This window comes from Merops nubicus, unplaced genomic scaffold (genome assembly GCF_000691845.1).
Source record: "Merops nubicus isolate BGI_N331 unplaced genomic scaffold, ASM69184v1 scaffold1347, whole genome shotgun sequence".
NCBI lineage: Eukaryota > Metazoa > Chordata > Aves > Coraciiformes > Meropidae > Merops > Merops nubicus.
The window spans coordinates 34,419-58,355 of NW_008622098.1; the positions used below are offsets into that span (position 1 = coordinate 34,419).

General features: G+C 36.1%; 1 protein-coding gene across 1 annotated transcript in view; it reads left to right on the forward strand.

Annotated features, from left to right (window-relative positions):
* Window positions 1–23,129, forward strand: part of PARN (poly(A)-specific ribonuclease) — a 57,420-nt gene extending 34,291 nt beyond the window's left edge. The window contains exons 21-23 of the mRNA XM_008944648.1: window positions 13,787–13,976; window positions 20,600–20,793; window positions 22,193–23,129. Coding sequence (XP_008942896.1) covers window positions 13,787–13,976; window positions 20,600–20,793; window positions 22,193–22,245 — 437 coding nt within the window. The 3' untranslated portion in view covers window positions 22,246–23,129. The remainder of the gene's footprint in view (window positions 1–13,786; window positions 13,977–20,599; window positions 20,794–22,192) is intronic.
* Window positions 23,130–23,937: the final 808 nt, after the last annotated feature.

Genomic DNA, 23,937 nt, shown 5'->3' on the forward strand with positions numbered 1-23,937 from the left:
CGTTGGCCCTATTTTAGCAAGCTCTGTAACTCAGGAGAGCATTGCTAGCACTTCTTGCATGTGTTGTCTTAGTTCCTTATCTCTGAAGCATTTGTGATTTGTAAACTGTATGTATTGTGGTTAGTGATGAAACCAGCACAGCATCAAAGGTTTGAGGGAAGTGTTGTTCATGCAGCAGTGAGTTCATTACAAAGTAAGAGGGAGAAAGCCTTGATCTAAACTATCATAAGTAAAAATGTATTCTGAGCTGTGAAATCACAGATGTTAAATTTGTGGAGTCACAACTTACCTGATGTAAGCTTTATATTGCAGACCTGATAAAATCTTATTGAGAGCCTGGTCTGCAAGTGTGAGGTTTAGGCTGAGGGAAATGAAGGGTAGGAATTGTTCCACCTTTTTGTCTTTCCAAAAGTATTTCTCTTCATGGTGAAATATAACAAAGTTGTGTGTTTGGCTTTTTAATTGGGATGCCCTGATGTACAGTATAGCTATGGGTCACTGAAAGTCTGTCTGTGCCTTTTTCCCCCTCTTTTTAAGCTGATTGCTTGTTTCTCTGAGAAGGACTTATAAGACACTTTTTTTAATAAAAAACATGTGGTTTATGCTATTTCATAAGCTGAAAGCCTTCCTGGATGCAGTTACAGTAACTTCCCCACTGCTATCACCTCAATTACTTACCTGTTCTCTAAATGCTTAGCATACATATTGACTGCTACCCTTTTGCTTTAGTTTCCTATTTCTTGTTACAGCAACTACATACTGTGGAAAGAACTGAATGTCTGCAGAATATTTAAACTGAATCTTTTGGGCACTGCTCTGTGTATGTCCTTGTCTGCTTGTCAAATCATAAAAAAAAGCTTGTTCTGTGGCCTGTGTGCCTGGACAAAAGTTATTTGTTTTAAAGCTCAGATAATTATAGCCTTTGACAGATTTTGATGAAATCAGGTTAGTAAAATCTCATACACTGAAAACAGTCAGCCAACCAAGCTGATAAAGTATAGCAACCTCAGTGACCAAAAAGCTGTGTGATTTTTCCTGTGAAATCACTTAAACCTTTTTTTCTGTTATGAATTTATCGTAAAATCAATTCTCTCATTCTATTTCCTGTTCTTAAATTTGTAAATTAACTACTTTAGCAATAAAAGTCACTGACTGTACTTGTGATTTAGTGATCTGTGTTTAAGTGAAGACCCTAAGAAAAACTAATTATGTGGCCTGCTTTTTAAACTGTTAATCTAAATAAGTTTGCATCTTCTGGAGTATATAAAAAGCCTTGGAGAACTGTCAGACAATATGATACAATGCAAGATGTTGCTACAGACATACACTTGTGCTTACCTCTTAAAGATGTTTCTGGCTTTTAGCTGGGGTTATTATGTGGAGATAACAAAGCACTCGTGCAACAAAAACATTTACAGAAAAATAGATGGATTGGAAACGTGAAGGGTCTGTGGAAGTTTCCATGTCTTGGTAAGGTGGCCAGATTTGCATTTCACATGAGTCTGAGCACTGTAGAAGCATCCAGGCTTATTCTGCCTCTGTTTAATAAGGGAGCTATGTGTGAAGACCTACGAGAATACAATCAGTTTTATAATAATCTGCATGAAGTGGCAACTGATTCTAGATCTACAAAAGTTTTTTTTTTTAAACTTAGGTATTTTAGATGAACTGCAAACTTGTTTGTCTGTACCCTGGGAATATGTTGGATTTCTCATGTTAATATGCATAGAAATCCATTTTGAATATGTAAGTAATAAAATGTACCTGTTCATCCTGCAGTGCTCTTTAAAACAATGTTCCTGAGTTATGCAATATCATGGATGGTAGGTATTAAGACCTAGTCAAAAACTGATAGAGCAAACATTGGTCCATATGCTTTTCTGTTTATAAATCTGATCAGCTGAATTAAACTAATGAGTAGCTCTTCAAATTACACATAGTAATCAGTAGCATGTATGCAGCCAGAAGAATGCAGATGCCAATTTTTTTATTTGTTAAAGTGTTACCCTGAAGGATCTATGAAGCTTTGCATAGTATAAAAAGACTTGTTCCCTCTTCCACTTACTTCCTTCTGAAAGAATTAGTAGGGGAAAGGGCGGTATTTTTATAGCTGATTTTTGCTCCTAAGTTTCAAACTGAATAAAGTATGCTTAAAACACATAAAATAGAAACCTTGGGAAACAAGAAGCAAATCCCTTAACTTTCTCATTTTGCTGCTTTATAGTAAGTCCAAGAATCTTCACTTTATTTGGTTATTCATGTGACTCACGTATTGGCAGACTCTCTAATTTAGTATGAGTTAGGAAGGGCTCTTGCATAAAATCATATTATTCTTTACAGTCAGAACACAAACTTCAGCATAAAGTGGGAGCTGCAGCAAGATAAACGTTAACTATTTTATAATGCCATGAGTTAGGTGCTTGCCTTGTCTTTATATGTAGGTTCTACCTGCATATTTAGTGGAGGAAGATTGTCGAGTTCTAGTGGGCTATGTTCCGTCAGTTATCCCTGTTGAGCTGCTGTGTTACAGCTAATAAGGAGAAGGAGTTTGTGAAAGTGGTGGTTTATATGGCTTTAATTTTGGCTTTTGCAATATGCTCCGTTGTAAACTGATTGTCAAGTTACAAGTACCTGAAAACAGTAATAGACAATGAACATAGTTTATTTTCTGTTGAGGGTTGCTGTTCAAGGTTGTTAATTAAGAATTTGTTAAATGGTTGATATTAAGTTAGTTGGGTACCTGGGAGCCAGAACTTCGTGTTGCAAAATCTTATGTCATGTGGCCTCAGCATTTCTGTCAAACATGGGGCACGTGCTTTATAAGTGTGTGACAGGATAAAAGCAGTGTGGACACTAATAAGTGCTAAATGCAGGAAATTTCAGAACCAACTTCTGGTGTACAACGTCTGGCTCTTATAACTTACAGCTTGTTAGGTAAGCTTACTTTGAATGCTCTTCAGCTTTGGATATTCATAAATCTGGAAAGGTTAATATCAAATAAGTACTTATTTCAGTGCTGCTTGACTTCATAGTCATCATACAAATAGTCTGGAAATGGTGGGGAAGATGGGACTTCAAGACTTCAGCTTGTCCTAACTTTAAAGTAAACCAAATATTTTATTTTAATTAATAAATTGATGTAACCTGAAGTATTTCAGGGTTTCAGCCGTTTCAGTATCTTAACCATTCTGGGCAGCTAACTACTGTGAGATTCTTCAGTTAATGCTTTGTATCAGTGGTAAGCTCTTGTTATTCATGATTTCCTTGAATTTCATTGCCAGCCAACTATTTGGTCTGTTTAGATGACTGGTCTAAAAAGAACCTAAATGCACTCTTAAAAGGAGGTTTATTTAGGTGTCTTTGGACTTGTGGAGTCTTTATAGATCATCTAAAATGTACTCTGAAAAAATGCTCTTTCCTGACAGTGGGTGAATTTCTAAAACATGGGAAAAGTCTTATAAATTCATTAGATTCTTGATGTGCTTGGAAGTAAAATTGGGGTTTTGTTCTGAGACATTTGATATATGCTCATGGAAATAACGGACAAGTTTATCAGTGGTACTTGAAATATATACCGGGTTTATTTTCACTTAGCAGCTAACTGTTGCTCTTAATTCTTCTTACCTAAGGCTTAGATGCAGTTAAATAACATCTATATTCAGATTATGAGCAGCTTCTACAGTATTTTAAGACCGCTGGTTCAATTTAAGAGTAATCTTAATTTGAGAATCTTCCTGAGAATGTTTTTCTGGCTGTTCTAAAGTGCAATAAATACACTTAACCTTAAATTTTAAATACACGTGAAAAGCAACTGCTTGTCATAAATAGCAAGCATTGAAATAATGTTAAGTTGTTCCATGTGTTAGTGCCCTGATATATGAGCTCATACAGAATTTACTGTGTGCAAGATATCTCCTTCCTCTAGGCATTGAGGAAACCAATGTCTTTAGACAGCAGGGGAGCAATGGGCTAAAGCAGGTGCAGCATCTGAAATTGTGATGGCCATTCAGTGATTCTTGTTTGAATCATTAATCTTTCTGAACTTGTGAGTTTATTAGACAGGGCTGTACTTTCTGGTTTATTAGTGTTTTGTGAGTTTTCCTATATAACCTTCTACTTTGTGTGAATGCTTACCCAAACAATTAAAAAATATACACACGTCTTGAGATTGTGTGCCTATCAGCCTCTTCTCACTGAATTTTCAGAAATGGCAAGTAGTGTCAGCTGTATCCAGATTTAAAAAAAAATATTCACATGGCTCTGTTCTCACCTCTAAGATGTGAAATCCATGCCAGATACATACTCCAGGCAGGGAACTTCCTTAATGTAGACCAAAGAAGCTGGAGTCATACTGCAGTATGTCACATCTCTCAACCATTTACTGTTATTTTACTTTTTTAATCAAATTATATGCAGTGTCAAACAGTTTCTCTAGCTTTTTGTGACTTTCTCCTCCTCCATTAAATTTTGGATTCCTAAGATTCATAAGGGGTTAGGAAAGCTTGGTTTAAATTTTGCATCAGTAGCTTTGACTATGATGCTAAATTTGCAGTGTTGAACTTATGTGATACGTAAATGTGTATGCATAGATATGTACGTGCTGAGATCTTTAAAATCTTGGTACTTCTTATGGTAATTTTTAAGTGGGTTAATTCTTCTGCTGCATCAAAATGCCTTTTAAGATGCATTTTGATGATCACATTTAAGATGAGAAACTAATAGTTGCAATAATTGTAGTAAGATATAATCACCTTGTAGATGTGGATTTATATATTATTTTCACACAGGTTGGATTTTTTAAAAACAGACATTATTTTGAAACTGCATACAGTTGTTCAAAAGATCATCATGGTTTGTTATATGTGCCTGTATGTTAAATAAGGACTTGAATGAAATGGCTTCACTAGGAAGACCTGAGCAGTTAGTCTGTAGGCTTTGCACACCTCATAAGTAATACGGGTTATCAAAGTGGGAAAGTTAAAGATTTAGTTTTACTTGAAATGTCATTTTAGATGGGGACAGTATCAACACACTTGTTTGATGCAGTAGTATGTTAATTCTGGCAGTGTAGTGCAATCATTCCTGTAGCAAACTGTATCTGATGGGTGAACTCATTATCTGTGTAGTTCTTTCTGAAGCACTAATAGGCACTTCAGAATGTCTGTGTTAGTCTGGAACAGTCCCCTGGACAGCACCACCATGAGGGTGTCTCCAAAATCCATTCACTAGTAAGTTCTTAACAAGTGTCAGACATGTCATCAGATTTTGGAGGAGTGTGCTTTCTTGCAACTGCTCAGCCTGAGCTGAAATATTTAAATTCTTGATATTAAAGTATAGCTAAGGCTTTGTACTAGTTTTAATCCTTCGTGGTCACGTAAAGACAATGGCTCTTTGCCTTCTCCAACGGTGAGTTCTCACTGCTTTTCTTTTGCTGGTGCTGTGTCCAGAAAAAAATAATAAAGGAAAACTCGTGCTGGTTCAGTGAGGTGAACTGGCACATCAGCAGGTCAATAAACACCAGAAATACTATAAAGGGGGGCAAAGGACCATAGGTTACTTGGAGCAGGGGCAAAAGAGCATGGTATGGGATTCTCCCTTTTGGTAACAAGCTGTTAAATGCAGTCAGCTGTCTAGTTAGACCATGGGTCCTGTTCCATTCCAAAAAGTCAGTCAGATCTGAGCACTCTATGCTTTGAGTGATAACAGCCATCAAGAACTTCTATCTGACTAGAAAGGAAATGTTCTGTACTCTTTACACTTTTAATTTGTAGATCAACAGCTCTGAACACTTTACTAGTACTCCTGGAAATGAAAATTCTCCAGTGTTGATTTAGAAGCATAGCTGTACTAGTAAGTGCAGGGAATGAGTGAATTTTTACTTCTGTTGTTCAGGAATCCTGATTATAACATGAAAATGAAACACTGGTTGATATGTTGTCATGGTTTTACAGTGTAAATCATAATACAGATACTATTTTATAACTTTGTGTTACTGATACAGAATTAAGAGGCCCAGTTATCATCTTATCTTCAAGGACCTGCAGCCATATTTTTTCTCATCAGTTAAAAAGAACCAAGCCAAAACAAACCCCTTTGCCCTGTAAGTTTGAATATAGTAATTGTTTTCTTAATAAAATGTTGGAAGTCTTTTGACTACCTTTTCATTTAATTTGGATCTTTGAAAAGCTTCAGTTACTGAGGTATTTAAACAGGGTGCAAAGGTTAAGTAGCTTGAATTCTTTTAGTAATTCAATAACTTCATCATTAAGAAAGTTAAAATCCTTTGTAACAATATGGATATATGTGCATAGTGTGAAATGTCTCTGTGCTCTTTGTAGAGAGAAATATTTTGAGTTAAAAACATTGTCTAAGGATTCTTACTTTTTCTCTGCCATGCTTTGTACTTGGCATTTTTCTTTCTGCTGTAAAACAACTTACTTTCAGATCACCTGTTCATTTCCCCATTTTCTCCAAAATAGAGAGCAAACCAAAATAAATCTTTCAGTCTCCCAACTTTCCATCCTCCTTTGCAAGGTGAACAGCTGCTTTGTCACTGCATGGATGCTGCTCCCTCCTCTGGATTCAGATGTCGAAAGAAGAAAATCTTTGTAAAACAGCCTTTCAAAAAAGTATTCTAGAATCTGTATAGGCACCCTCTGCAATCTTAGGCTGATGCGGGAGAGGAAAAAAGAGATGGTCTGTACCATGTAGAGCTTGGAGTTTTCAGTTCTAATACAGCGTGCAGATAGTTGCTGTTAGCAAATATAATTCAGATAATATGGATCCTTCAAACTGCTAAATTACTTTTCTCCGTCAGTCTCTAGTAGATGGATTACTTTGAGCAAGGACCAAACTTAATTTGTGTTTCTGTGCAGCCTGCACGGGGCTTGTGAGGTGAGGCACCCCGTTAACTAACAAAGCAAGGTGTATTTTGTAATTTGGAAAAATGTTGTCCTGGCGTAGTGAGTTGTCCTTGAACATTTTTTACTTAATTCTGTATCTGCATGTCCTAACAAAAGTGGTTTTATCAAAGTTAAGGTTTCCCTCATAGGTGTCAAAGATTAACATAGTATTTTAGCTCAGTTGATTTTTTTTTTTCTTTTCCTAAATGGTAAATTTTTAGACATCTAAATTTCTAAGCATGTGAAAATGATTGATGAAGTATTGTTTGTTTTATTTAAGTAAATTGATATCATCTGTATTGCAAGAGCTCTATTTTCTTACAGTAGTTTGAACAGGTGGTTTGTGTTGCTGAAATTGATAAAAACATCAGTTCTTGAAAAAAATGTTGAGACTTTGCACTTTTTCCATATAGTGCCTTCTAGCCTGTTTAATGTTTGGGCAGCTGAGGAGGGGCAATGTGTATGGAGGATTTTGATAAATTGCCTTGGGAAAGGGGGGGAAACAGGCATGTTAAATAATTGAAAACTTGTTGAAGCACACATTTTATGATTGAGTGCTGTAACTGGTACTGAAAGACTTGAGACTTCCTAATAGTTACATTGAGGCTGCTTTCCTTAACCCTGGATAAAAACCCAGAATAAATAATTCTGCTGATCTCTGAGACAGTCAACTGTGGTTACATTTTTGGAAGTACATTGACTAAGTAAATACTTTTTAACTTTTTCAGGTCTTTTGAATTTATCTAAGTGATGCTGGCATCCAAAATTACACTACATTACAGGTTTCAAACTATTAAACTCCAGCTTCCACATGATTAAATTTTTTTTTACCAGTAAAAGAAATTGTAAGAGAATTTTAATTATCTCCTGACCTCAGAACAAGCCAAGACTTTCTCTTCATGGTCCTAGAGGATATTTCCTGAGATATTCATACCTTGTTTTATTTAATTGTTTTTTTGTTGTGGTTTTTCTTTAATTGTTTGCAGTGAACGTTTTGCTTCTCTTTAACCTTCTTTGAGGACAAGGATCTTAAGAAGCACATCGATGAAGTGTCATTTCAGCAATGTTGGGCAAGTCTGCTCTAGCTACTTTGGCATGTGCAAAATGGGTTTCAGTGCAGCAGCATGGCTACTATAGAAAATGGAAAGCAGGCAATTGGGCTTTCTGTAGCTGAATTAGCAGTTATTTTTGATTCCCTTCAGTCACAATGGAAACATTTGTTTGGCTCTAGTTGGAAAAGACATTTAGGATCATTGAGCCCAACCGTTAACATAACACTGCCAAGTCCACCACTAAGCCATGTCCCTAAGCACCTCATCTACACGTCTTTTAAATGCCTCCAGGGATGCCCACCTCCCTGGGCAGCCTCCTCCAATGCTCAACAACCCTTTCAGTGAAGAAGTTTTTTCCAATATCCAACCCAAACCTCGCCTAGTGCAACTTCAGGCCATTTCTTTCTGTCCTATCACTTGTTACTTGGGAGAAGAGATCGATCCCTACCTCTCTACAGCCTCCTTTCAGATAGTTGTAAAGAAAGTCTCCTCTGAGCCTTCTTTTCTCCAGGCTAAGCAACCCCAGTTCCCTCATCTGCTCCTTATAAGACTTGTGCTCTAGACCCTTCACCGGCTTTGTTGCCCTCCTCTGGACATGCTCCAGAACCTCATTGTCATCTATCTCAAAAGCATTAGCAAAGGGTGTGCTGAATGCATCCAACTCAACAAAATAGCTGCCTTGCTAGTGTGGGTTGATGACCAAGGCTTTAAAGAACCTTGTCTGTCATACATAGGTGTCTGACCCTGGTAGGACAGTGAGGCTGTAGACCAGTTTTGACAGTAACAGTGTTAGATGGATTTACTTTCCTAAAACTCCACAGTGCTGTTCAACTGACTGATGATGGGTTGGTATGAGCATTCCACATGAAAAGAATAAAAAATTAAAATAAAAATTTTAACACAGACAAATGAAAAAAAACTCAATGCCACCCACCCACCCCAAATCACACAAACAGCAGCAACAAATCTGAAAACAACGTGCAACCTCCCACCCAAAAGCAAAACCCCAACACCTTAAAAGCTGTGTTTAAGGAAACATTCAGGTTTTTCTGTTGAAATACAAATGGATTTGAATCCTTCTGACATGCTGTCAAAAGTAAGACAGTTGGCTAACTGTTTTTGTGGCCAGGCCTGAGAAACTGGTATAATCCACTACATTTGGTTGCTTTTAGTAATGGCTAAGAGTAACATACTGTACAGGGCAGCTATTCCCAGGGTCCCTTTTTTCCTGCTAAAGAAACATACTTGTTTTGGATTCTTCTAGATTCTTCTACATACCTGTGAAATTTTGGAATTCACTGAATAGTACAATAAAGTAGCCATCTGGTTTAGAACTTCATTCTCTGTATGTACTGGGAGAAGACAGCACAGAGATGGTGAGATTGAATCTGTGCTATATTTCTGTATTTGAGCAAGTGCCATTCAAAATTAACTCTGGTGTAGTAACATGGACTTCCTCCAAGTGAAGAAACAGTAAGAGAAAAACAGAAATATAATAACTTATTGGTAGGAGTCAGTATAGCCTGCTCCTTCCTAATCCTAGACTGCTCATAGTTTTAAAAACTGTGCATTTACTGTAACGGGAGGGAAATGTACTCTAGGTGGTCCTGCTCTGGCAGGGGGGTTGGACTAGATGATCTTTCGAGGTCCCTTCCAACCCCTATGATTCTGTGATTCTATGATGATTCTATGAAAGCTGTCCTGGTGCTGTCCTTGTTCTTTGTAGTGTTCTTTATTTTGGCTTTCAAACCAGACTATTTTAAGAAAAAAAAAAAATGGTAATGGAATTTTTTTTTTATTTTTTTTTTCCCTTGTTTGTGGCATGCTGGTCCATTTGGAGCTGGACCAAGGTTTCAGGTCACCAAGGTTTTTTTGCAGTACTACATAGAGCAGCCCCATTGCCTGCTCTGCTTCCTTGTTTTAGGCAAGGGATTGTTAAGGAACTAGTGAATTGGGGTGAAATTGGGAACAATCTCCATATTAAACAATAATCATGTTTAGGTGGAGCAAACAGGCTGTGATTGGATGAGGTTTGAAAATAAACAGGTTTGACACTGAATAAAAATGCATTTGACAAGGACTGCCCCCCATGGGGGGGGGAAGGGAAAAAGAACCAGAAATGGATTATGATTATGGGACATAGCTTGGTTAAGTTGGAGAAAATTTGTGCCTAATGGTAGCAGGGACAAACAGTTTAAAAAAGGAGGTTCCTTGCCAGAGGAAATAAGAAACAGTGAGTTAAATATTAAAGAATGTTTTGGGTTGTGATTGATTGTAAGACCAATATGAGAGAAAGACACACCTGAAAAAGACTGAACTGGGAAAAAGATAAATTGGAGAGGACAGGATAAGAGCAGAAAACAACAGAAATGTTGGGTAATTAGTGAGACTTGTGAGACACATCTCTCTCTGTGCAAAGCCAACAGTGTGCTCAATGCTTTTTATAGTGAGTCAACACAAGCAAGTGTCAGTAACTTTCATAATTCTGGTGGGAGAAGCTGGTGAAGTGCATTTAAAATTTCTGGTCCAACTAATTAGTCATGTGTGACAATGATGCCTGACCATCTGCCTGCAGCAGGAGTTGTGCAGCTATGCCTAAAGGTCTGAAAACTGCATATGGGCTAAAAACCCCAGGAACATTAATACTGCGGTGCAAATTTCACTAATATGTAATGTAACACAGGTGAACTATGCTTATGCATTGATAAAGCTCATGTGGTCACATACTGTTTCTTTTGGCTTTATGGCCTCTCTGGGAATATGTTATTACATTTGCTGTGTAAGAACACAACCCTGATTGAATGCTCTCTGTAGTGGACAAATTAATTCCACTTAGGTTAATTGAAAAGATACCTTCTAATTTAGGATGTTCAATCTTTTGCTTTCTGTTTACAAAACAGGCACATAGCACTGCTGCTTCAGCTTGTGAGCTTTACTTTGAAACACGGGGCAGTGCCACAGTGAAAAAAGTGCAAGCTTATGGGTTTTTTTTAAATGCAGCAGGGATAGCCCTGGAAGCCAGTAAATAAGGCTGTGGAACCATACAGTGAGTAATGAGAACAGAACAAGATACTGCATTAGCCAGTCACTGACTGAACCCTGTCGATCCGGCCGAGGCAGCAGGGCCATGTTTTCAGTAGAACGTGATCAGATAAGATCAGTGCAGCATCTCTGCAGAGGTCACCTTAAGGCTTCACAGGTGAATTTTTGCTTAAGTATTTCATAAGCTTGAGTGTTTAGTATTGCAGCCTTAATCTGTGTAGTTCTGTGTGTTTAATTTATATATATATGTTGTGGGATTTTTGCCTACAGAGTTCACTTGCATATTTGCCTGTTTATTAAGAGGCTTAATATTGTCAGTGGCCGTCTGTCAGGATTTTGCTGCATGAGAGTAAGGACTTGGCGAAGGAGTATCTGAGTATAACACATTCCTCTTGGTTCACTCACTGACAGTCAGCCTGTTCAGTAGCTTGCCTGGTGACTAGGGAAGATGATATCCACTAGAAATACTTTTCCTAAAATAATATGCAATTACTATTACTATACTGTGAGACAGAGACTTAACTTTATGGCTGCAACTAGAGTAATGAAATTCAGACATGTGGTGTTGCTTCTAGGTCGTGGTTCTCATAGAAAGATTTGTCTTTTCTCTTATAATTGGAATAAGTAAGTAAACTTCCTAAGCTGTCTTTAGTTTGTTAGAATTCACAAGGCCTTCTCACAACGTGTATCTGTGGTTGGGAGTGCAGAGTGATTAACTATTTGCTTTGGCAACATGGACAGCATTCATCAAAAAAACGTTAGAGAAAATGTATTTTAAACAAGGAACTGCTCTTCAGTTTAAGACCATGTAAGACTGATTTCTCTGTGTGGCTTCTCTATATGCCTTCATTTCAATTGTTCAAGGCATGAAGCAATATATTCAGCATATAACTTTTTATATTAAATACATATGTGTGTACATCTATTTGTGTGTGTATGTGTAATATGAATGGGTTGCTATAAACTACAGGCCTTATTTCAAGAAAGCAGAGTTATCTTTGCTCAAAAATATTGACTGTTACACAGATTTTATTTTAAAACTATCGTTAGGCTGTATAAGGATGGGGTGGTTTTTTAGGCTTTGTTTTGTTTTGTCTTACGTACAGGGCAGGTTTGTCAGGGAGTTAAATGGAAGAGCCACAGCTTTGGCTCTTAGTTTATAGTAAAACAAATAATGTGAAATGGTTATTGTGTTTAACAAATCACTGTTTATCAGATGATCCATGGTAACTGTGTGCTTGATTTTAGCAAGTTAAAATATGTTTAACTAAACAAATTTTACCCTGAGGAGTGTCGACTGGCATGCAGTAACTCCAGTGAGTGTTATTAATTCATTCATGATGCCTGCACCATAACTTCATGGGCAATAAATATATTCCTCTTACAAACAAATCCTGTAACTTCACAGTTCAAAACAAATAGGAGTGTGAAAGGAGGTATGCATAACATCTCCTTGGTTAGTGCAACAATCTTGTGAGGCTATTAATCATAATTACTGCTATCTATTCTTGGGATTAAAATTAAATATGTAACAGTGTTGCCCGGTTTTATGCATGTTTGAAAGACTCTGCAGCAGCATCTATATGCCATGACTGATATTACAGGTAAATCACAGTAGCATAGCTAATACATAGAGTCGCTCTATTCTGAAAGAGGGAAAGAACCAAATATGATTCTGAATTGTGATGGTAGAGCTTGCTATTTCTAGTGCTTGGGCTAGAGGTAATACAAAATACCTGTATTCAGATCATATTCAAGATGACAGCACTTCAGCTAGAATCAGAAAGTATGATACATATCTGAAATTTCTACAAAAAGATTGGAAAGACGTAATAAAACCAGTATTTTTGTCTTTTCTACAATTATGCTGTTTTAATACGTGCAGCCCAATTATATGAAAAACAGTATGTTGGGATCGTTTTATATTTAAATTGGTCTACTGGTTGGTTTACAATGCTTTCTGTAAGTTAGGCTGAGAACAGCAGAGGACACCAGCTGACAGTCGGTTTAATTTGCTGATTCATCTGTTATAGTGATGGCTTCAGGCCAGAGCTTGGCTTGCAGACTAAAGGCTGAGAGCTGTGAAGATGCTGGAACTTGAAGGAATGTTGGTAAATGGTTGCTGAGTGAGGGCAGAGAAAGTTTCTTTTTTTCTCTATTTTTGAAGTGATTCTAATTTTGCATTGACAGAAATCCTTCTGCCTTGAACTCTCAGTCTTTTTTACTTAAATGGAGACCAAACATAAGGAAGATACAGGGATAGAACAGCTGGATATTAGTTCAGTGCTGCTTCCACGAATATCTTGTGCAACCAAAAATGCAGCTCAAATAAGCTTATGTTTCACAGCAATCAAACAGAGTTTTGGCAAAGGCGTTGCAAATGTCGTCTTTTCCTGGCAGACTTGCAAAATAAACCTGCTGGGTAAAGTAATGAGACTAAAAGGGAAAAAATCCAGGAAATCTCTTCTTGCCAACAAGCAATCTGGAAGAGGGTTACGACTGAAGAATTGATAGTTTCTAATTAAAAAAAAAAAAAAGTCTTTAGTAGATTTAACCCTTTTTGTAGGAAGTCTGACTCTAAAAAGAGTTTTGTCTGATTCAAATATACCATGTGAATTTAGGAGAGCGCAGCTTTTGTTTTTTTAATCATTAACAGTGGAACTAGAAGTCATTTATATGAACAGAACAAGTAGCTCACTGCCTTCTGCTTTTCAAAATAAGTTAATTCCGGAGAGGGCATGCTGTCATTTAACAGTATTTTGTATATAACATTACTCTTCTTCCCCATAGCTGTAAACACCAGCAGGTATGCTGAAAGTTATAGGATCCAGACGTACGCAGAATATGTTGAGAAAAAACATGAAGAAAAACAGGCAAAGAGAAAATGTACAGAAGATAGTTGGAAGGAGATGGAGAGAAAGCGGTTAAAAACTCAGAGCACACCTTACGTTTCCCAGAGTCGATACTACTGTGTTAACAGGTGAGACTTTTCCTAAATAGCCAACACTTTTGATTTTATTGCGTTTTTGTTACAAGTCTAGCAATTTTCAGGTGCTTCTTAACAGGTAACTTAATAGATAACTTTTTTCTGGACATATTTGTTTGCATATAAATCCCTAGTGGTGCATAAGCTATCACAAGATAATAGGTAAAGAGGTAGAGGGAATTTCATCACAAACATGATTAGACAAATCTTTAAAATACTGGAATCTCGAGGGCTGGTCAAATCATAGCTTCTGAGTGTGATGTGGTGATACCATTTCTTATACCAAAAAAAAAAAAAAACCCTTTCTTCATTTAAGGCCTCTGACTGGCTTGTGTCATCTGGAAACTTAACTGTCATCTTATAACTTTGTAAAGGTGATCTTGGTTTTTTGGATGACTTTCCATGGTGATAACAGTGCCACAGAGAAGGGTATAAATTACCACGTTGAGCAGTCCTGATGAAATTGTCCTTATGCTTCCGAAGCAGGAAGGCAAATGGTGATACTTGCACGGCTTTAAGCTTTAGTAGCGAAACTTGAAAAGGGTTTTATTTCAGTATTTATGGACAAAATTAAGCCAGGAGGTGCCGGATTTGATTCTGGTACAGTATTTTGCTCTGTGTATTTCTTGTTCCTTTTTTACCTTCTTACATTAATGACAGATTTTGGACCTGATGGTAACAGGAGGCTTCTTTTTCAGTCATCTGTGTAGCTGTGAATGGGAAGGTTCTTTTAGCATCAATATAATTGTATAATTAAGCTGTCAAGTTGATGCCATTCTTTCTTCCCCACCACTCCACCTCCCTCCAGATTCTGTCAATTCTATTTTGAAATTAGTTTCAGTGGATTGCCTAAGTTAGATTTCTGTAGGATGGTGTTATGGGCTTTTTTGTTTGTTTGCCTGTTTCCCCTGGTTAGACAGACCAAATGAGATGGTCATAAAACCAACACTGAGTTCTTTCTGTTCTGTCTCTCGGTAATGCTGTGTAAGTTCTAGCTCTTACTATGTCTTCCTGTATAACTTACCTGTCATGTAACAAATACACTAAACTTGTTTTGTTCTTCTCACTTACATGAGCTTATGATTTGCAAAATTAAATGCAGATGTGTATTTTGGCTAATTGTCAAATGTTTATGGCTTTTGTTGAGGTGGGAATTCTAAATGTGGTAGAAACATGTCTGATCCCTAAAACCCACGTGGAGGAACCTGGTGATAAAATCCATATCACATGAAGTTAGTTTATTTGAACTGCTGTGCTTAGGAAAGCTTGGGAGTGCATGCTGTAAAGAGATGAGGAGCTCTAAAGATTGTCCTGGCACTAGTTTACATGTGGCTGAGGCTTAGGTCTATAATTAAGTCTGTATTAAATAGCCTGAAAATACTTTCACATCTTGAGTCTACTGCAAAGAAATACTAAGTCCTAGTTTTATTTCTGCTAGAGGAAGTATCTCTTCTCAATAAATGTTGATTTTTGGGTAGCTCACAGATTCTGGACACCTGGCAAGAGTGGCCGCTTATGATTTGAACCATAGACAACTTATTCTTTCAACAGATACCTTGGGAAAACAGTAAATGCAGGAAGTTGATTTGTTCCTGCTTCACAAAAATGTTTGAGGACTACCGCATGTAATTTAGAAAATTGCTGAATAAAATATTCATTGAATTCAGTGAAATTATGATCTACCACAATGAGTTGTATGCCTAAGCACTTAATCGCCTTGAAATATTTTAATCTATTTTTTTTCTAGTGTTCTAAAATTCCACAAGAAGCAGCCTAGTTTTCAGATGGTCAACACTTTGAGAGCCTTGGATAGCAGCCTTTATTTTGTTGATAGAACTTCTTTTGTAATGGATGTTACAGGAATTTTTGTTCTCTTGTTGCTCCATTAATAAAGGGATTTGGTTCTGTCCCAAACTCCCTTTCAAGCATGTCATTTAGCATGTTTTTATTTATTTTATTTTTATTTATTGCTAGTTAGATTGTATTCTTATGCCAACTAATATTCTGTAAGTGTTTCCTCTTAAGTTTAATCTGGTTAGGTTTAACATGGATCTGCAAACATTGTGGTCTTTCAGTGCAAGCAAGATGAACATTTTCCTTTTGTTTCTGAAAAAAAAAATCTCGAAAATATTTATTTATATCTTAATATATATAACCATATAAATATAAAACTATGATAAACATGTCTCTAAAACTATCAGGACAAATATATATGAGTGCATGTATATGTGTTTATTTCTCCAGTTTAATTTGAATCACACATAGTTGAGTATTCAATACTGTGATGTATGGAGCAGCTGATCTCTTATAATAGCTTCATGTTACTACATCCTTTATTTATTTATTATTTAATAAGCTTACTGCATCAGTTTCTGCCAGGGAGCACAGCTGCAGAATAGCTGTTCCTCTCTGTGATGACAATATATCTTGGCTGCTTTTTCATTCAGTAATAAAGTTGGTGGGTATTTCATGTAAGAAACTTTTGTCTTAAGTGTGTAACAAAGGTTCTTTAATTCCTGTCTAATTGCTAAAAAATGTATAGACCTATGTTATCAAGGAACATATTCTGAAATGTTCAGAAAATGTAGCATATTAGTATTAATAGCAGTCACAACATAAAGCCACTTATAATTAATGTAAACCCTTTGCCTATGACTTATTACTACTGTTAAATATAAAAACTGATTTTACAGAAAACATACCTGATACTTAATGTCAGATGGAGGAGTAGAGGAAAAACTGATGCAGTTGACCAAACTTCAAGTAGTTAATAAGATCCCCCTCTCTAAAGCTGCTCACTGTTCAGAACACACTTCAGGAGTGGATGGATCACGGCCTTGTGTGTATTGCACAGCACTGCCTGTTGTGCTGAGCCAGTAGCTGCCCGCCAGCTCTGCCCTGGCTGTTAAATGCATGGATTTATGATCTTTTCCTTAGCAAAACAGTGTTAAACCATAGCATGAAAAATCAACTAAGGATGTTCTGTCTAAAACTAGATATCCAGCTCTACCTATGTCTGCGTATTCTAATTTTCCTGATCATCATCTAGGCATGAGTAAAATAGAATAAAGCCAATGGCAAAAGAGTTAGGTTAGTATGAAGTACAGGAAATCAGTGTGTCATTTTGCCTTAGAAATCTTTTAACTAAATCCAGGATTGCTGCATCTTCTCTCAAGTCAGGATGCTGTGTGTAGTACCACTTCGTTAAATGCCTTTAGTTTGCTGAAGATAGTTTTTCATTTTTGAAATGTACATGTATTTCATTCTTTTGGTTGTTTACAGAATTGGTTGTTTATAGTGGTTTATTACTCAGTAAAGGATAAGAACTGAGGAAAACGGAATTGGTAAAGATATGGATAATAAATATTGCAGCATTATAGCATTCCAGTATTCTAGTGTTATTTCAGGTGATTTCACCTGCTCTTAAGCTGAAATCATGGATTTTTATGATGGGTCAGTAAGTATTTCCTTCCCCCCCCACCCCCAACGTTGTTCCAGGTGGCAAGAGAACACAGGGTTTACATTTTTTGTTTAAATTAAATTTACTTGAAGGTCTCTATGTATCTAGGCAAATTCAGGGTCCTTTGTTGTGATGGAATTAAGTGGTGCTTTTTTAGAAGACGGACAAGCTTCTCCAATACAGAAAATGTTTAATGCTATATCATCATAATTGTTTTCCCATCTTTTGCCCTCCCTCCTTTAGTAGCTGAAATGACATTACAAAGTTCATGGGCAGTTTGATCAGGTGGTGTTCATGCTTTTTCTTGGCTATACAGTGATATATAAGTCCTCCACATCCTGTTGATTCATCAAACCGTGCTTAGTACTAATGTTGCTAGGTGTATTGCTGGAATTAAACAAACATACTGTATTCCTTGTTGATTAGAATTGTATTTAATAGAAATTGAGAATAAAAACTAGATTTTCTGTTTCTACCACCTTCCTCCATCAGCATTCACGCTCATCAGGTTTCCCTGTGGGCTGGCATTAAAATAGGTGAACAGAAGGGAGAGGTTGGAGAAGAAGTGCTGGTGGAAACTGCTGTCCCTGAAGAGGCTTGGAACCCCACCTGCCCTCGTTCTTGACTGACACGAGAGCTACATTGTGTTCACTGAGTGGAATTGCCAACTGGCAATGTACCACAGGCTTTTCTTGTGACAGGATGTTTTCTTTGGGTTTTTCCTCCCCCTAAGAAAAATTGGCTAGTAATTTTATTTTAAAAATGAGAACAATCTCCATTTCAATAAAGAAGTTCTGAAATGTCTTTCATATAAATATACTATTTTAAAAAAAAAAAAAATCTGGACAACTGTTGTACGTGTGTGTTTTGAAACGTCCGTGCTGCGTTTGTTAATGGATGATTTAAGTCTCTGTTTCTAAATGGTTCATATAACCAAACAGTTGAGGATCCTAAACAAGTATATCTGAATTGGACAATCACTGCTAGCTATTAGTTTCTTTGGTTCTTCCACTTCTAGTTGTTTCTTAACAGAGTAATGAAATTGAGACAGAAATATGGACATATTACAAAACAGCTGGTACAATTAGAGAACTGAACTTTGCTCTGAGCAGTGCTCTAAACTGTGTAGACAACCATACTGATTTGCTACTATTACTAAAGGGATAAATAATGTTGCTGCTGTTCTTGAGTATTATTTTAGGTCAAAGAGTATTAAAACAACAAAAAAAAATCAACCCTGAGCCATCTAGAGTCCATGCAATCAGTGAGCGAGTGTAGAATAAAATAAGTATTTTTTTGAGAAAGCAAAAGGTCAACAGTTATTGATTATAAAATATATATATATTTTGGATTTTGTACTACCATTTTTTTATTTTTTTTTTTTTTATTTTGTGCTTTGGTGCACTGCTAAGCATGCATTGAAGGTCAAGAACTCTTTATTTGTAATAACTTCTTAGGAGTCAAGGTTGAAAAATGTTTAATTCAGTCATAAGACCTTTCAAAAAGGAAGGCTCTTCCTATGGTGAGTCGAGGTTACCTTTGAAGAGCTGAGTGCTCATAATATATCTAAGAAATCCTGGGAAAATTTATGGCCCCTGAGTTTTATTTCCTCATAAATTTTTCAGAATTTCTTTCCCAAAAGTAGAGTTCATATAAATGTTTCTCAACAATGTTTTTTTTTTTTAAAAAATAGTTTTTAATTTTCTAAATGCTCTTCTTTCACTAGACCTTTTTTCTTTCCAAATCTGTTTTTTGCCTGCTTTACAATATTGAAGGGTGTATGTATTATAAACAGTTCTATCTAGCTTTTTGGCTAGTGTCTTTTTATTAATGGTAGTTGTGGTATGACTTGAAATGATGATTTGTAAGAGATCATGCAAGAAAGCCTTCTGTGTGTGGATGTTTGGTGGAAAAGCCAGCTATTCATCAAACTAAATGGTGTTTGTGCTGCTAACGTGGAAGTAAGAGCATAAGGTGTAATCGTATGTTTCATGTTTGTTTATTGCCTTTGGACATCCCAGAAAGAGTCTGTTTTAAATTGCAAAATGTGCAGCTGAAAAAATTCCATTTGAAAGCCAAAATTATACAGCCAAATTTAACAATCTTTTAGCTGAAACCTTATTGAAGCAACGTTCCCTGCTATGACTGATTAGAAAGAAAAAAATTAAATGGCTTGTAAAGCTTTGTTCTGTAACTTGGCATTAATTTTTTTTTAACTAATAGAACATGGTTTAAATGCATACAACCATTCTGTGTACTTCTTAATGAAAAACTAAGGGGTTTTAAGTCTAAAACTAACTTTTTTTTTTTAATAGTTGTTCTAAAAGAGCATTAAAATAGGCATGTAAGTTGCTGATGTTTTCATATCCAGAAGTTTGTAATCAGAATTGTTTTTTTAATTACCCCCTTTGCTACTGCATTTTCTTACAGTAATTTGATTTTGATATTGTCATTTGTCTTTCAAGGAAACTTAACAATAGCACACCAGTCAAATTAAAATCTATGCAGTGTCATTGTATGCTGAATCAAACGGAGCTCTAAGTTCAACTTCATACTGTGCTAGGCTTCATTCAAGTACTACCTATGGAAATGAGTGTGCATTTTTTGTTTTTTCTTTTTACTATCCTGTTGGCTGGTAGAACTCCTCACTTTAAAGCCTGATTTAATTATATGTTGGATCTTGATAGTTTTCTCTACCTTTATATAATAGAAATGCTTTTAAAACTCCATATAGTTACAGGAGAGAAGGTGAAATTAGCATGTAGAATCCTTCAATATCAAGATGTTTGAGGCTTAATAGTTGTTTATGATTTATTATCTATTAAGAATGCTTTACAAGAGCTTTCATAACAAAGACAATAAAAAGCAGGGATAGAGAACACCTTGAATTACACTTTATCTGAGTGACCTCGTTGGAATAACAGCTAGACCTGAGACCTCTCTAGTACGAAGAATGCGTACCTTCATCTACATAACATTGGAGTAGATGGCCAATGTACCAAATTTTATGGTTAAGTCACATCTTCCAGATAATGTAATTTTATGGGTTGACACTTACTACAGTTTATTCTACTACTTCATAAGTATTTATCAGATGTACAGTAACTAGTAGTAGTTGTTCTTGACTTGTTCATAATCTGTTTCTTCCATTCTTCAGTTTTACAGGTACCAGTACAGAGGGAACGAGAATCATGAGTCCTATTCAGGAAGAGACTGGTTCTGATGATATAGAAGAGGGAGAAGGCCAAAATCCAGAATGTGGTCAGACTGACTCCTGTGAGGAGTCCCTTCCAGATGGTAAGAGGAGAGCCAAAAAGTTCAAAAAGATCAAGACAGAACAAGCTCCAGTAGGTAAGTGCAGTGTTAGTGTGCATAATTTTCTGTTTGGAACTTACCCTGGGCCTGAAGACAACTGAAGTTCTCTTCTTGAATGTCTTCACGTATTGCAAAATAACTTACATAGCAGTGGTTTATTCCATTACATTCATAGAAGTCCAGAAAAGTTACTTAAACTGAAGATTGCATCATAGAAAAATTCTAAAGAAAAAATGAAAAAGTCAACCTCCTCCCCTCCTAACCCCCCTAAAAAAAAACCAAAACCCCAAACAAAACCCCACCCGAGATCAACCAAAGGAAGCACGATGTAATTGATTTCTTACTTGCTTACTTTCTTTCCTCCATAAAATAAAGCTTGTTGAATATTTCTTAGCTATTCTTAATATTTTTTTTTAATGTGATTTTCTAATTAAGATTACCCAATACGTTTTGCATATCATAAGCAAAATAGAAGAAATTCTGGAAGTAGGGTTCTAGAGAAGATGTCCCTATTAATCCAGTACTTTAACACAATGTGGACATTTACCCTTAAGCTTGATTGGATGGAGGCTTAGCACACTTCAGTGCACATAGCTTAACCTACCGGATGTCTCATTGCACAACCTCTGCTTGCAGGTGAGACCAGTTGTAATAAACCTACCTGTTGTCCTGAAAGCTAATGTGTGTGCCCTTTTAATTAGCAGTTTAAGACTGTCTATGCTGATAATATTGCACTAACATCTTATTTATAATTATTTGTGAGATTTTTCTGTAAGTTGAGAAAACAATGGAATTTCTCAGTCTGGTCAGAATATTATTTACCCCTACAGGTAAGCTTTGACAGTCTGCCTGCCTGCCCCTCACCACTTCTGGCACACCTCTTGCCACAACACTGTTTTAGGTCGATTGGAGTTTGACCCAGTACATTAATACCTACATATTTTTTAGCCAAACTACTTCAAACTCGGTCTGATTTAACACAGGCAGATGACAATCAGACAGCTGTGTTTCAACTGGTATTTTTGCCACATTTTGTGAGTTGTTACAGCGACACAAAAAAAAAAAAAACACGCACACCACCTTAGGTGACATGAATTTAAACCTAAAAAGATTTTAATTTTATTAATCTATTTATTCTTTATTCAATTTCCACTTTTGTGTTGTAATTTCTTACAAAAATTGGTTAGACAATATTAAAAAACTGACCTTTTTTTTCTTCCCTCCCTGTTTTTTGAAGTGGCTACTCCCATTATAAATGATCTCCTGGCTTCCCTTCATAAATATTGACTTGCCAGTAGTGTATCTAGAGTCTCACTGTAGAGGAGAAAATGCATCTTTTTATGCTCTGAAAAAAAAAAGTATTCTTAATTTTTATTCCTTTAGGTGTTTGTATATTGAAGTCTTTAATATGTTGGTCCATGACTCTGTCTTTTAGGAAGCCTCACAACTAATTCCACTGGAATTTTTGAAGTTCCTGAAACATGGTAGGAAACAACTGCCTTAACAAGAGGAAGTGACTGAAAGCAGTTGTGAGAATACACCTCTTGGAAGCCATACTTTAAGTAAAATGGTGTTAACAAAGCAGTGTGTGTCCTGAAAAAATCAGTTTAATTATTTTAAACTGTTTATTGAACAATCACTGTCAATTTTACTTATGTGCATATTAACTAGTGTATGATTCATTGTTGGTCATGTGAAATCCTTGCTGTCATAAATAATGTTAGATTTAAGAAGCAAGACTAAATGTATTTTGATCGCCTACTTTGGCATGCTGGCTATGAAATGTACAAAAAGAACTGGCACTCTGTGATTTTGTGCGAGGCTGTTTTCTGTGTTTGATGGGAGTTACCACAAATCTCCTAACCTTTAGCTATTTTTTCATGCAATATCAGTATGCTGTCAACATTCTTGAAACAGAACTTCGGTTTCACATATTGTTTTCTACCAATTGCTTTATCTGGAAATCTTTAATTTTCCGTTCTCTACTCCTCACTCCCTATGTAGCCAGTATTCATCTAAATACCAATTTTACGCATACCTTAACCTTCCAAAAAACTGTAACTTACAAATTTCTCAAACATTGTTATCCTGGTGGGAGGTAGTTATTCTTAGTTTTCACATCTGTTGCTGTTTTCACTCTTAAGTCTTGATCTGGTCCTTCCCTCCTCCTTCCCCAGCTTCTGGGAATTTTGTAAAAAATTTTTTGTTACCTGTGACAAACCTGCTAACTGCACCAGCCCTTTATTTGTTTAAAAAAAGATCTGCATTGGTAGATTTCAGAAAATGTTTGATATTTAACATTTTTGTATCATGGAAATAAAAGCTAAAGATGTATTTCCATAAAATGAAAATTAAAGACATTTTCTTAGGAACTGTTTTTGTTTTATTTGTTTCTGAAATTTTTTTAGTGAACTCTTCTATTTTTCTTTCTTAAGATAACAATTTTTTTGTCAGCCTGTGATTAGCAGACTTTTGCTCCATGGATTACATTCAAGATATTTGTGAAAGATAACCAAGAAAAGCAAGCCTGTTGTCAAAAGATTTAAATGGCTCTGTGCTTCCCTTGGCGTAAGAAAAACAGAGTTCTACAAATGTGTGAGTTCAAAGTCATTGCTGTGGAAGAGTGGGATATTAAGAAGGCTTCATCAGGTTGCATTTACATTAGAGTGGGAACCGCTGACATTTAAGAAATGCAATAACCTGTTTGAAGGTATGCCAAAATTTGTAGGTCTTTAAATGATTGTGAGAGCTATCGTGAACTTGCATTACAAAGGGAAAAATGATTTAATGATGTTAAATGTTGATGTGTTATTTCTAACCTTGGGTTAGTAACAGAAATAGTATATTTAAGTTGTGGGTTTTTTAATAGGAGCCTTATCATCACATTCTCACACATAAATGTGGGAAAGAAGACAGTGTTATTAGTAATGTGGGGGGAAATTAGTAACTGAACTCTTCTGCTCTCAAGGATCTATAGACGTTTCTTCTCAGAGAGTCATGACCTTAGGAGTAACTACTTAAATCACTTTTATCTTGCCTGTCTAAACCTACAAAGAAACTACAAATTTAGTTCCCAGAATATATGCAACGCTTAAAAGTTGTATAAAATATGAATATCTTATGGAGATAATTCAGGTAATTTATATGGTGTATATAAATGCTGGGGAGCGAGGTATTATT